A 13,679-nucleotide genomic window follows, 5' to 3' on the forward strand; every position below is an offset into this window, starting at 1 on the left:
TACCATAAATTAGTAAATTGTTATAAATTAAGATATAATCCGTTGATTTTGCCTACCATAAATTAATGATTTTGATATAAACGATTTAGACTTAAATGATTAAGGAAATATATACATATTATGGATTTTAAATGATTAAGGAAATATATATTCAAAGAAAATCGAATAGGATAATGATTACTTAATAAATAATTCTTCAATTTTTAATATATAATGAAATGACAAAAGTTTATTAATAAAAATCTTACAAATAAAAAGTTATATTATCAAATGTATTTATAAAATGTTAATATAGATTGATTTGGTTGGTCAAGTTAAAAATTAAAATAGTTTAAAAAGTCAACTACATTGAATATTCCATACTAAGAAAACATGGAATGGTTTCCATTAAAACAAATATTAAAATACTCAATGTTTAAAATTTCGATCAAGATCTTTATAAAATATTTGAAATTAAGAAAATCTTGCCAATTAAGCTAAATTTTAGGCATTGTATCTTACAAATAAAGTTAAATATCAAACGTAATAATTATCTTTCCTTTAATATTGAAAACCAATTTTTTTTTTTTATCAACTGAAAAATGAACGATGGAGATTAAATCTCTAAACCCGATTAACATATCCGTTTAGTTAGTTAGATCCGCGTGTTAACCCAGTTAGAAATGATAATTATTTCATTTTGAAATTATAGTGTAAATTCATTGTGTACTTCAGATTTAATAGTATAGATATAGAACTATAATTCCTATTTATTCGGGTCTAGTTGTATTGATTAACTTTTGTGTTTTGGTTGGGTTTGTATAGAGATGTGTGATACAAGTGCTAGGTGGGCAGCTGCAACCAGGTATACCTGGTTACATAACGGCTCAAGGACGAACCAACCCTTACGACGCGAATGGATTCATCTTCATAAACAGCCTCGTTTATGGAACGGGGATGGCCTTCTTGGGAAGAGCGTGGAGAGGTTACTCTAGAGTGATATTTTACAACTCGAACCTGACTGATGTGGTTGTTCCTGAAGGATGGGATGCATGGAACTTTGATGGACACGAAAACCAACTGATGTATGCAGAACATGGATGTTTCGGAAGTGGAGCAAAGACAGGAAGACGTGTGAAGTGGGTTAAGAAGCTGAGTGGATCTGTTGTCCAAGATTTGGCTGATCTTAGCTTTATTAATCGTGGTGGATGGGTTGAAGATTTGCCTATTCCTGCTTGATCTCTCATGTTTTTTTATTAGATTTCTTATAGTGATCGATCATCCCCTTTTTTTTTTTAATTTGTTTAACCAAAATGTAGTATGTTTTGTTATGCTTTTGTGTCCTTTTATCTTTGACATTTGACATTGAAATAACAAAACGTTTCAACGAGCTTGGTTTTATATATCTTTCTATGAATTTCACCATATTAGCAAATCTTGTTTTGTATTTTGTATATTGTTGTTACTTGTTGGGCCTCATGACACCTTTGCAACTATGCCCAATAAATCCATTTATCCCTGTTAAGACTAATCCTCGTGTCACAAACATACCTATCAAAGCTTTTCTATGTTGAGTAAGATTTAACTGTATTCCATATAATCTGTCAAGAAACATATATCACAAAAATAGAAAAATTTGGAAAAGAACACCATTTCAACTACACTAATCGTATGGCTTGAATCAACTCTGATGAATCATTTGTTGTAACTCAACTGCAGTCATATCATAGTACCAATCATCTAACCTCACTATTTTTCAACTGATGAAACAGAAAAGCATGAAACAACCCTTGTCTTTGCCATCGACATCAGACTCATAGATCAATTTTTTTTCAATTTTAGTAGTTAATAATATTCTAAAGAATAAAACATATATAAAGTCACAAATCGGCGAAGTTGGTAGAGACATCAATATAAAATATGTCGAAGCCATGTGTTTGACTCAACTTGTTCAGTTGTTATAACTTATATTTCTTCTTTGGTTTTTGTTTTATTCTACTTATATCAATAAGGTTTCCAAGAGTTGGTAAATCAAAGTTTCTTAATAATTTTGTTTTGTTTGGTCTCAAAACTATAATTAGTGTAACATTCGTTCTTATATAAAACGAATGATATATATTAACGGATGATGAATATTATTTCATTTTTGAAAATACATAACCTTATGCTTCAAATGGTATTGTTCGTATTTACGATTTCGAGATGAACATATGTGATATGTACAATTATTTTGCAATTAGTATTTTTCCTAATGGAGGTGTTCTCAAAGGGAATTAAAATACACAAACAACTCAAGAGTTTAGTGTACTTATGTTACTTATTTAGTCTACTATGGTGGACGCATGCATGTTTCACAATTATTATTTAATCAAAACAGGGTTGGTGGATAGAGATAGTTTTATACATTTTATGATTTTTTTAACATATGATATTAAAATTTAGTTGTTAATTATTGATTTTCTTTTCAACTACCTATAATTGTTTTTCTTCTACATTACTATTTTTTCCCAGCGCCTTACGCAATGATATTAAACATAATTTTAACAAAACAAATATTATAATAACTATGAAATTAAAAGTACAGATGTTTTTAACAAAACTTTATTTAAAGCTTCCATATATCTAAATAACATTTTCATTACCATCAAAGTTTGTATAAAATTTTGGATACAAACATTTATATTCTATACAGTTGACATTGACTAACTCGCTATGTAACATATAATTCACATAAAAACATGCCTATAAAAATAAATTTTGATCATATGAGTTAAAATAAAATGATAAAATTACTATAATTGGAAATAGTGACATCCCAACTATAACATTTCTATGTTCAAAATAATTATTAAAATTTAATTAAATCAGGTATAGTTTAAAAAGAAATTAAAAGATAACCACTCTTTTTTTTTTTTTTTGTCAAACTTGAAGATACTACTTTAAAAGAAAATTTATCAAAAAAAAATCAATCTACTTGTTTGCCTTTGTTTGTTAGTGTTTTCTATTTTGCATTTCTACTTTTAAAATATGACTTCTTAGTTATGAACCTAATATCAAAAATTAAGCTACATAGTCCTAAAAAAAAGCTTTAAAATTGTTAAAAAAAATCGTGATTTTCCGTTATAACATAAAAATGATAATTTTACTCAAAACCAAAATCGATGAATATAGGCTATGCATAAGTATTTTTGGTTTGATTAAATTTGTTTTTATAATCTTTTGCTAGTTTTGAATGCAATTAGTGTATTCAAACTTTACTTTTCATTACATAAAAATTCAAATGGATATAATTTTTTATTTTATTTTGTTAAAAGCAAATGGATATAAGTCGATATAACACATTGATATAAGTTTTGCCAATCTGAATTCTAAACCACAATTTTTACATCCGAATTCAATTAGATTTCTAATTCTAACTTTAACCTATCAATTAATGAAAACGACTCTCTAATTAAAAAGAGCTAAAGATAATTAAGAAATAATATAAAAAAATTGTTGATCAATAATTCAACAGTAGATTAATCAATCAAAGTACCTCACTCTCTGCTACAAAATAGATTATTACCAAACATGTTCACACGCAAATCGGAGTAACATATACACATACGTCCAATCTTATATCCACCCGTCTCTTCGCTGTCCAAAACCCGGATCCTGACCCGGATCCGAACCTCCCCTCAATCTTCCTTACCACCCAATTCCATTTTTTTTCCCCTAAAGCTTTGCTTCTTTCACTTTCCCGGTAAAATCGGCGCCGAGAAAAAAGTTGCCTAAAAAGAAATGTACTCAGCGATTCGCTCGCTTCCTCTCGATGGTGGACACGTTGGTCCTGACTACCATGGACCTCTTGATGGGACCAATCTTCCCGGTGACGCTTGTTTGGTCTTAACCACTGACCCTAAACCTCGTCTCCGGTGGACGGCTGAGCTCCATGAGAGATTCGTTGACGCCGTTACTCAGCTCGGTGGTCCTGATAGTTAGTATTTTTACTCATTTAGCTTTTGTTGTCTCTCTCTCTCTGTCTCTCTAATTTGTTAATCTCTTGTTGTTTGAATTTTTTTTGGATCTTGAGATGAAATGTGTGTTTGAGCAAGCTGCTTCTTCTCTTTGCTCAGTTTCTTGCTTGCCCTCTTCAAAAGTTTCGATTTTTCTCTCAAAGTTCAAATATTTCAGACTTGTGAAGAATCTGTTACATGTATCTCTGTATGGTTAATCTAATTGTTCTTGAGACTTGTGGAATCGAGATCTTTATTAGTGGCTTTCTTTATACTTCCCGTAATAGAAGCATATGATGCAGTGTATAAATTTGGTTCCTTTCTTCGAAATCAGTCAAGAGTAGTAATTAAGAAGTGTCAGTATAATTTCTGAAAAATTTGAAGCTTGTGGTTTTCCTATAGCTGATTCTACCCATGCTTTGTTAATGAAGAGACCCTTCTGACTCTCTCTCTTTTTCAACTTACAGAAGCGACGCCTAAAACTATCATGAGGACAATGGGAGTGAAGGGTCTCACTCTCTACCACCTCAAATCACATCTTCAGGTTTGTTTGTTTGTTTACTTCCTCGTTTGCTTTTGAACAAAATGTTTCCGGAGTTATGGTTTCTGATTGACTGTTATCAGAGCTATTTGGTTGATGAGATACCACCTAGATAGCTAGATTTCAATGAGTGGAGACCTTAGATACTGAGATTTCTGGAGTTTTAAGAGTCGTAGACTGTTGTACTTTCCGGGGTTTAACGGTTAATAGCATTAGTAATCCAAAGAATTTTGGGGTGTTTGATGTTGTTATGTTTCTCTCTTATGCTCAACAGAAATTCCGCCTAGGCAGGCAAGCTTGCAAAGAATCAACTGAGAACTCCAAGGATGGTATCTACTCAGTTGACTTTTTTTCTTTTTTGTCTATATCTCTGTTGGTGAAGCCTCTTAGTTCTACTCTCTATCCATATGGCTATTTGGAATCATATTTGTTAGACATTTTGTAGACCAATTTGATGTGAGAGGCATAAGGGACCCTGCTGTTTTTCTCACCTGCGTCATCAGAATATATATCTTAGTTAACTGTTCATGATTTTAAGTTGTCAAATAAAAACTTAATTTTGAAAAAGTAAAATTAAGAGTTTCAATTAGTAGGAGCCCTGTTTTGATGAATCAGTTGTGTGTCCATATATCGTGCCTCTACTAATTATGTGAACTGGACGCTCCAGCTTCTTGTGTTGGGGAGAGTCAGGACACAGGTTCATCTTCAACATCATCATTGAGAATGGCGCAACAGGAGCAGAACGAGTATGGTTACATTTGAATTTTTCCTCTCTTTTCTCTGCTACTGCTGGTTAGCGAAATACATTTTTATGAACCCTCCTTATTTGTTTGCATGCCAGGGGTTACCAAGTCACTGAGGCTCTACGCGCTCAGATGGAAGTCCAAAGAAGACTACACGAGCAATTGGAGGTTAGTTTTCTTTATTTCTCTTGTCATTGATCTTGAAGATACAAAACACATATTTACAAAAAGTTGAGCTCCAAAGTTGCAAACTAGAGTAGAACCCTTATTCTAAGTTCTTAACCAATGTCCAATCCAAAAATTAAAATGTGATTGTTACCACACAAAAAAAAAAAAGAAATTTGGTTCCGCTGTACATATGAACAGTGCTCCTTGTTTCCATCTGTCCTGGATGGACAAAATGAACAAAAGCGCCATTGAGACTGAAAAAATTGCCACTTTTATAGGAGTTTATGCAACAGGCTGTGCTGTTAAAATACAAACCTTTGATTGGTCTTTTAGTATGGGCAGGTGCAACGGAGACTCCAGCTGAGGATAGAGGCCCAAGGAAAGTACCTGCAATCAATTCTTGAAAAAGCTTGCAAGGCCTTTGACGAGCAAGCTGCTGCTTTTGCCGGGCTTGAGGCTGCTAGGGAAGAGCTATCAGAGCTAGCCATCAAAGTTTCCAATGTCTCTCAAGGAACAACTGTTCCGTTCTTCGATGCAACAAAGATGATGATGATGCCATCTTTGTCAGAACTTGCAGTAGCAATAGACAACAAAAACAACATCACAACCAACTGTTCAGTTGAAAGCTCTCTGACTTCCGTCACTAATGGGAGCTCAATTTCTGCTGCATCGATGAAGAAGCGACAACGTGGAGACAATATGGGTGTTGGGTATGATGCGGGCTGGATTATGCCTAGTAGTACCATTGGATAAAGTTTAGGAAGAAAGAAATCAATATGGGAAAGATAGAGATAAGATTTAACTCTTCTTTACTTGCTTTGAGGGGTCTGTAATATTCGATATAAACTTGTCGTCAAAATTTCATCTTAGCCTACTCATGTATATATTTGATATTGAAGCTGAAGCTTTAGTGTTTCCTTTACCCTTGCCTTTAATTATTCTTGTTTTCAAGTGAAAGGATTTAAAGGTAGAAACTATAGAAGACATAAGAAAAAGTTCTATTGATAATTTAATAAACATTGAAATGATGAAAGGGCCACCAAAGTTTCAGCCTTTAACTTTGCTACTATTCGTAATGCCTTTCTTCATTATGCTTTATGCTTTACTTTATGTACTTACGCCTTGTTCCTCTCATCCTACGACCATCAAAATTAACGTTGTGGTGAGTTCTCATATTTTTTTGTGCTATGTTTGAATGTTATAATACAAAGTTTTGAAATACAAAAACCGTGTAGGGAGCATGAATTGCTGCTGTGTTAACTCGGAGAAAAACAAGAAGTATGCTGAGCTGGACGCGAAGCTTGCACGGAAAATGGTGGAGAGCCGGAGGATTTATCCGGGACACCGGAGTTTAAAGTCTATGGATTCAATAATCATGAAGTTTCCTAAGCTAAGAGAAGGATTAAGAAACATCAGAAGCGTTTTCGAATCCTATGGTAAGTTTTCTTGATCTTTTTCAGCTTTCATCAAGATTCCACTGGTTTTTCTTTTTAACATTTTGGTTCTGCGGATATTCTCAGATAATGATAAAAACGGGACAATCGATATCGAGGAGCTGAAGAAATGTTTAGAGGAACTAAAACTAAGCTTATCAGATGAAGAAGTGAAAGGCTTATATGGATGGTGTGATGTTGATGGAAGCAAAGGGATACAATTCAATGAGTTTATAGTCCTTCTCTGTCTCATCTATCTTCTCTCAAAACCTTCCTCTGAATCTAACTCGGTAAATAATCAAATGACAGTATCATAGATAAATCGAATGATCAAATCTAAATTATGTCGTGTTTTCGTAGGAATCGAGAGAGATGGGTCCAAAGTTGGTTGAATCTATATTTGATCCAATAGTGGAAGTGTTCTTGTTTTTGGACAAAGATGGTAAAGGGAAACTGAACAAGGCTGATGTGATAAAGACATTAAACAACGAAGACTATCCTTTAGAGAGATCTCCTTCACATGTCACCAACATGAGATTTGGTACATATAAATCCTGCACACTCTTTCTCTTCTCTTTTTACAATGTGTTTATTCACATGAATTCGATTAAACTCATTGGATTCTATATGTTCTTGTGTGAGTGCAGAAGAAATGGATTGGGGAAGAAAAGGGAAAGTGGGTTTTAGAGAGTTTCTATTTGCTTTCATGAGTTGGGTTGGTCTTGATGATGCAGATGATTACTATACGAGCAGCTAAAAAACCACTTGGAACCATATGACAACTTTGCACATATATTCTGTAGAAACCATATTTCATTATCATGATGTATCAAATGGTGTTAGTTTGGCTTCCTCTGTACACATATATGTACTCTGTTATCAAAGCTTGTTTAATTCATTATTTCTCAATAACCTGACCATTGTACTACAAGCAAGATCTATTGAACTCAGACAAGAATTTGGACAAATATACTTGTAATCATTGATTCTTGGATGAGTCATTGGTTAATCAAAGTACATCCTCAAGTCAAAGTGATATAAAACTCCAAATCAAACGAAGCACAAACATCAAACTTTCACATTCAGAAAGCACATAAAACAGTGCCAATATCAAAAGATAGAAGTTACAAACATGGAAGCATTGATGATCATCATTTCTTAGTATTGTTGTTTCCTTTGCCTCCTCCAGAACCAGCCGCTGCTGCTGCTTGAGCAGCTTTCTTTGCAGCCTTCTCCTGTAATGCTTTTGCATCCCTTTTATCATACAAACAAACACACACAACACAAAAGGAATCAACAACCCCCATCATAGAGACCAACGTTGTAAGCTAAGCAGATGAGATCCAAGAACAACTACGAAATGGGTTACCTTTCACGACGTTGCTCTGGAGTTAAGCCATCATCTTTGGTCTTTCCTTTGCCTCCGGTACGAGCTAAAGCCCTTTCACGGTCACGCTCTCTTTGACTTCCACGTGCAAAATTCACAATCAAAGAAAACAATTTCTGATTTCAAATCGATAAAGCACACAAATTTTTAGCAAACCCTTGCATCAAGATTCAGAGATCTGCCATAGAACTCGTGAAAGCTCCCCATCTTGGCACAACTTCAAAAACATACGATTCGAGACGGAGAAATCAATGACAATAACTAATCCAAAAACAAAACCCTAAAAAAATATAAAAATTTAGGTCGTTTCAACCTTGTAGAACACGCAACAAGCACAAAATCCAAGTTTCGGGAATTGAACAATCACGCTAGCGAAACACAGAACTTGTGAAAGAACAGATCAAATTGAAGGGTAAAGAAACAGATTCGGAGAAGAGAGGAATCAAAACGAAGGTAGAGAAGGATATGAGTCATGGGTGAGATCTGCGTAGCGTACAAGCGATCTTTGAGAGATCAGAGATCCCCGACGGTGCGGAACCAAGAGAAGCCAGAGAACGAAGAAGATTGATGGAATTAATTCGATTATTTATAACATTTTTTGTTTTTTACTTTTTTTATGAGTCCTAAATCGTAATTTCCATTGGTTATCGAAATTTCTAGGCCTAGAGTTCGGTTTTCCTTATCTGTCTAGTTCGGTTTAGTTTCGGTTTTGGTTTTCTGCCTAATTTGATTTTGAGCAAAGAGATTATTTTGGTTTCTTAACCCTTAATCCAAATTTTCGTAATTTATTACTATGGGTGGATTAGATGTTTAAGGTAATTACACACAACTTAGAAAAAAACATATAATTTATTTTTACCAAAAAAATGATTTACATCTTTACCATAAAAATACCATTTCATTAAATTAATTCAACCAAAGAAAAATATATTATACAATATGATTGGTCAAAAATATTAAATATTTTAACTTTTACATAGAAATTTGAAAACCATCAATTACAATAAAACTGATTATTGGACATTAATATTGTAAAAAAGTTGATTTTTTTTTTGTGAAAAATCTTGAATATATAATTCTTATCTTATTCAAGACGATTAAAAGAAAGAAACTCTATAATAGCTCGATCAAATGTTCTTTAAAAAAATACTCCCTCTGTTTCATTATAAGTGATGTTTAAGGTTTTGCCACACTAAATAATAAAACATATAACTTACTTATTTTCCATAAAAACATCATTAACTAATATGAATTCATCAACCAATAAAAAATATGATGTAAAATATAATTGGTCAAAAAATATTAAATACATTAAATTCTTACACAGAAAATTGAATACATCACTTATACTAAAACAAAAAAAAAATTGGCTAAAACATCATTTATAATGAAACAGAGGGAGTATTGTGTATGTCATTCTATATTTCTGAGAATCTCACTTTTTAAAACATATGGCATAGTAACTTTCAATTATCTTTCTATAATTTTATTTTGTCAATTTCTATAATTTTCTTAAACATATAATTTGAATAATCTTGGTCAAATACTTTTTTCTATAATAGCAATTTTGATTATCTCTGAAATAATATTAAAATTACTTAAAACGTTTACATAGACTTAATCAAAATTAAAAAACAACATAACTATATTAATCTAATTAAGGACATTTTGGTCCACCTTCTTGAGTCTTCCAATTGTTGTAGCAAGGACATTCTTCTTTGTGTCCATATGTTCCTGATGGTACACACAAACACTTTTTGCAACAATAATTGCAGTAGAACAAACATGGCTTCTTGTGAGATGTTGCTGAACACCGAACGTTACATGCCGCAGGACACTCTTCAAAATCCACACAAAATTTTTATAAGAAAAAGTTAATATTTTCATTCAACATTTAAATGCAACAAAACGTTTTTTATACAAAAGTATAGTTACCTGCGATAGTAAGCGAACCCTCTCCTCCATCCTGAAATTATGTAATTTTGTAATTATATAAATGATAAGTATACGTTTATATGTAGACATATATAATCTCTAATATATTGGTTTTTTGATGTTTTTTTAGTTTGATGAATACCTTGTGGATTGGCTGTGATGGATTTGCTAATTCCTTTGCCTGAAAGAAACAACAAAAAAGTATAAAAATAGATTAACGAAAATGTTCTTAAGACGATTCACAAATCAATAGAAGAAAAATATATATAAGCAATTTTACATTGGAAAATTGAGTAGCAAACAAAAAGCTGAGTACAATAAAGATGACAATGAACTTAGCCATTTTCTTTTTCTTTTTCTTTGTTTGTGTTTTTTTTTATGTGTCTGTGTGTATCAATGTTGAATCTATTTATAGCCAATAGTATTTAGTATCTAAGACTGTAAATAAGATATTACCAAAGTATTGGTCAATGAAATATTTGCATTGGGATCAAATAGCTGACCAAATTAATAATTACAGTATTGACTGATTAATTAGGTTTATCATTTATGATTTTCCATTTTTTTTTTACTTAACCAAATTAATAATTACACTATTACACTACTTATATGGATTAGGAATATACAAACAGCTCTACTATATAAAGAGAAGCTTACCTTTTTTGTATACTCAAAAAAAAGTTACAACGACAAAAATATCAAATCTTATGAGCGATGCATTCGACGAGAAACTCTCCGATTAAACTCCCTTCCAAATTTACGTATGAACAGTACGAGCGGTTTCGCGAGTTTGTGAGAAAAATAAAAGAGATTGATGAAGACAGGAACCACAGAGGAATCTACCTTCAATACGCTACTGCGTTGAGTCTTTATCATTCTGGAACTTTGAACCTGGCCGATCTCAGAACGAGGATCAAGACTATTTTCAAGAACTGCGACGTCTTGCTCGAAGCCTTTGATCAAGTCTTGAAAGATTTGGAGACGTGTTCTCGTCGAGAAGAGATTGTTGTTGTTGATCCAAAGAATCTTGATCGAATAAAAGACTTCTTAAAGACGTTGAGGAAGAAGAGGGAAGGGTTACGAGAAGGGTTTATAGAGGCTTTCGTGAGACACACGGAACATAAAGACGTGACGATTCTCAAGAAAGAAGTTGACGGAGTGTTACGAGGTTACCCTAATCTGAGAGAGGAGTTTAGGATGATCCTTGTCGACCACGGTTTAGTAGAAGACGAGAAACGATGTGAGATTACGCGTGAGAAAGAGGATGAGCTGTTCCAAGATGACATGTACTTTCATGCCATTGAATCAGCCATTAAGTTTGCGGCGGCTGAGGATAACAAGAAGCCGGAGGCGGGTGTATACGGAGCAATCAGACGGTTTTACAAACAGCGGCGAAGAACGTTGCCACGAGGATGCTTGAAGGATCCGAAACTTGCTGTACGAAACATTTTACCAGATTTGCAGTGTGAGTACAACAAGTTGCTCAAGAACAGGAGCAAGTATCTTGAGAAGGTTCGAAAGGTGAATGAATCATTGGTCGTTTTTGATCACTTGTCATAGATATGGTCTGCTAGGGCTAGTTTAGTTCAGGGTATTGTATCTATGTTGATGCATATATTTGGATTTTGTAACATGATTAATTAACAAAATAACCAAGAATGTAATTAGTAGATTTATCAAGATGTGTGTTTGCCACTGTATTGTTCACAAATCATAAGAACTTAAACTGAACTCAGATCATTGCAAGGGTGGAGAGAGAGCAAGTTAACTTGGTAAAACACACTGAAGTCTTCTTATGAAATGAAGTATGAATATACAAAGACTGTCACCAAACACATAAAACATAACATTGTGTAAGCTCTCCCAATGAACATGAGTAGCTAGATGAAGCAACACTCTTTAGAGAAACATGAGATTCTCAACTTGGCCAGGGAAGATAGAGAATATAGATTTACCCCAGCGTTCTGTGATTCCTTCAATGTAGACTTTTCTCAAACTGTTTCTCTTGGGATCATAATAGAGAACATAAAACGGTGGCTCACTCAAAGTGTCTGGTCCGAAAACAAACTCACCTGCGTCAGTGAGACAATAGGCTTGAAGATAATAATCAGTTATACAGAGTTCTAAAGCAAACACCTTCTTGCACCATTCTTGTTTCGCAGCATCCACTAGAACCCACAAATCAATCCAACAAGTACAAGAAAGTCCTGCTGGTTTAAAGGTCATGAGAGCAAGCTTTCCCTCGTATCTTGTCATCTTTGTAAACCTTGCAGCAGTCTCTGGTAATTCTAGAAGATCAAATTCCTCAGACCTAACATCGAAACTCATGACTTGATGACCTCTCTGAAAAGCTTCATAGTATAACACACCATCGATACATATATCAAGATGAGAACGAGGAGAGTAGTGAGGAGGATAATCTTGAATCACTCTCCACGAATTACCATTCCCCAATGTCAAAACCCTAAGCTCTTGACCTAAACCGTGACCTAGTCTCGTCATACACAGGACTTTGTAGTCGTCATTGATCGGATCATAACCCATGTAATGGTACATTATATCAAACCTACGAGAATCAATCTTTGGCAAAGTAATAGATCGTCTCGTGCTAGGGTTATACACCATGGAGACTTTACGAGGAAGAGTTCCATAGCAAATCAAACCGTGAACAGAGGGAGCAACAACTGTGTACGGATTCGAAAGACAGTTCATATGGTAAGTTGCTACAGAAGATGATGATTCACCTGAAACCCCTACAGAGAAGAAGTGACGTTTCTTGTGGTTACTCTTGTCAACACATGTGAAGATGAGACTTTGGGTTTGGGAACGAGCAGAAGACTTGATCAAGTACGATCTCATGAAGTCTTTGTTGCGAATGATGGATTCAGATTCCTTCGATACACAGAGGAACCTTGCTAGGGCTTTAACAGGCAAGCGTTTGAGTATATCTGGATAGAGATCAAACGGAATGCTCAGACCTAAGCTTCCACCTCTGTTTGTTCTCAGGTCATCGGAGGTCTCCTGCTTCTCTCTCTTTCCTTTCATGGTGATGATGTGAAAGAACGAGCAGCGTTGGTTTTGTCTCTGAGATTTGCAAAAACCTTTCTTGGAGAAGAAGAAAATCAAGAAAACGATGAGTTCGTTGCGTTTGCCTTGGAATTAGAAAAATATATATAACTGAAATGATCCATTACATATGTAAAACGTGGTTCCGTTTTTTTGAAGGATCTCAAGATTAAAACGTCAAAGAGTCCATTATCAAAATCTAAATGAAAATACAATAAAATGTGAGTAGAACTGATAAAAAAGATTAATGAGTTTTTTCCTTCATTTTGTAAACAATACATGTTCATTCTATTTTAAATAATGATTTTAGTGTTGATTTTAAAGACGAGAAACATTAAGCATGGGAGAAGACTATAATGCTTACTTTGGATATATTTTAGGTACAAAATAAGTATAAAAATATACGAAAAAGTATATACAAAAAAAAAACAT

The 13,679-nt window shown here is 33.7% G+C and overlaps 7 protein-coding genes across 9 annotated transcripts in view; 4 read left to right on the plus strand and 3 right to left on the minus strand.

Moving 5' to 3' along the window:
* LOC17893444 (probable pectinesterase 29) overlaps positions 1 to 1,218 on the plus strand; it is a 4,430-nt gene extending 3,212 nt beyond the window's left edge. Inside the window, exon 4 of the mRNA XM_006300074.2 lies at positions 805 to 1,218. Within this exon, the coding sequence (XP_006300136.2) occupies positions 805 to 1,218 (414 nt within the window). The remainder of the gene's footprint in view (positions 1 to 804) is intronic.
* Positions 1,219 to 3,603: 2,385 nt separating this feature from the next.
* LOC17893774 (protein PHR1-LIKE 2) lies at positions 3,604 to 6,361 on the plus strand. Of its 2 annotated transcripts, none has more exons than XM_023785736.1 (6): positions 3,604 to 3,955; positions 4,442 to 4,518; positions 4,790 to 4,844; positions 5,183 to 5,261; positions 5,357 to 5,426; positions 5,760 to 6,361. In XM_023785736.1, the coding sequence occupies exons 1-6, from the start codon at positions 3,760 to 3,762 to the stop codon at positions 6,177 to 6,179; spliced, it is 897 nt and encodes a 298-aa protein (XP_023641504.1). In that variant the 5' UTR covers positions 3,604 to 3,759; the 3' UTR covers positions 6,180 to 6,361. The 2 variants fall into 2 exon arrangements, with proteins under 2 accessions (XP_023641504.1, XP_006298939.1); XM_006298877.2 differs by having other exon boundaries at positions 3,606 to 3,955; positions 5,769 to 6,361.
* Positions 6,362 to 6,491: 130 nt separating this feature from the next.
* LOC17893596 (probable calcium-binding protein CML22) lies at positions 6,492 to 7,768 on the plus strand. 2 transcript variants are annotated; one of them, XM_023785738.1, is made up of 5 exons: positions 6,492 to 6,588; positions 6,662 to 6,862; positions 6,947 to 7,149; positions 7,220 to 7,400; positions 7,507 to 7,768. In XM_023785738.1, exons 2-5 carry the CDS (start codon positions 6,667 to 6,669, stop codon positions 7,614 to 7,616), a joined length of 690 nt encoding a protein of 229 aa, XP_023641506.1. In that variant the 5' UTR covers positions 6,492 to 6,588; positions 6,662 to 6,666; the 3' UTR covers positions 7,617 to 7,768. The 2 variants fall into 2 exon arrangements, with proteins under 2 accessions (XP_023641506.1, XP_023641505.1); XM_023785737.1 differs by lacking the exon at positions 6,492 to 6,588 and having other exon boundaries at positions 6,599 to 6,862.
* A 61-nt stretch (positions 7,769 to 7,829) lies between these two features.
* Positions 7,830 to 8,822, minus strand: LOC111831476 (small EDRK-rich factor 2). The gene is made up of 3 exons (XM_023785739.1): positions 8,714 to 8,822; positions 8,229 to 8,331; positions 7,830 to 8,113 (listed from the first exon to the last, which is right to left on the minus strand). Exons 1-3 carry the CDS (start codon positions 8,718 to 8,720, stop codon positions 8,011 to 8,013), a joined length of 213 nt encoding a protein of 70 aa, XP_023641507.1. The 5' UTR covers positions 8,721 to 8,822; the 3' UTR covers positions 7,830 to 8,010.
* A 1,007-nt stretch (positions 8,823 to 9,829) lies between these two features.
* On the minus strand, positions 9,830 to 10,536 carry LOC17892777 (gibberellin-regulated protein 12). The gene is made up of 4 exons (XM_023786820.1): positions 10,462 to 10,536; positions 10,324 to 10,362; positions 10,182 to 10,212; positions 9,830 to 10,085 (listed from the first exon to the last, which is right to left on the minus strand). Exons 1-4 carry the CDS (start codon positions 10,522 to 10,524, stop codon positions 9,904 to 9,906), a joined length of 315 nt encoding a protein of 104 aa, XP_023642588.1. The 5' UTR covers positions 10,525 to 10,536; the 3' UTR covers positions 9,830 to 9,903.
* Positions 10,537 to 10,895: 359 nt separating this feature from the next.
* On the plus strand, positions 10,896 to 11,741 carry LOC17893678. The gene has a single exon (XM_006300109.1). The coding sequence runs from the start codon at positions 10,896 to 10,898 to the stop codon at positions 11,739 to 11,741; it is 846 nt and encodes a 281-aa protein (XP_006300171.1).
* A 339-nt stretch (positions 11,742 to 12,080) lies between these two features.
* Positions 12,081 to 13,226, minus strand: LOC17893892 (F-box protein At2g21930). The gene has a single exon (XM_006298951.2). The coding sequence runs from the start codon at positions 13,224 to 13,226 to the stop codon at positions 12,081 to 12,083; it is 1,146 nt and encodes a 381-aa protein (XP_006299013.2).
* Between the last annotated feature and the right edge of the window lie 453 nt (positions 13,227 to 13,679).

This window comes from Capsella rubella, unplaced genomic scaffold, assembly GCF_000375325.1.
Source record: "Capsella rubella cultivar Monte Gargano unplaced genomic scaffold, Caprub1_0 scaffold_3, whole genome shotgun sequence".
Taxonomy (NCBI): Eukaryota; Viridiplantae; Streptophyta; class Magnoliopsida; order Brassicales; family Brassicaceae; genus Capsella; species Capsella rubella.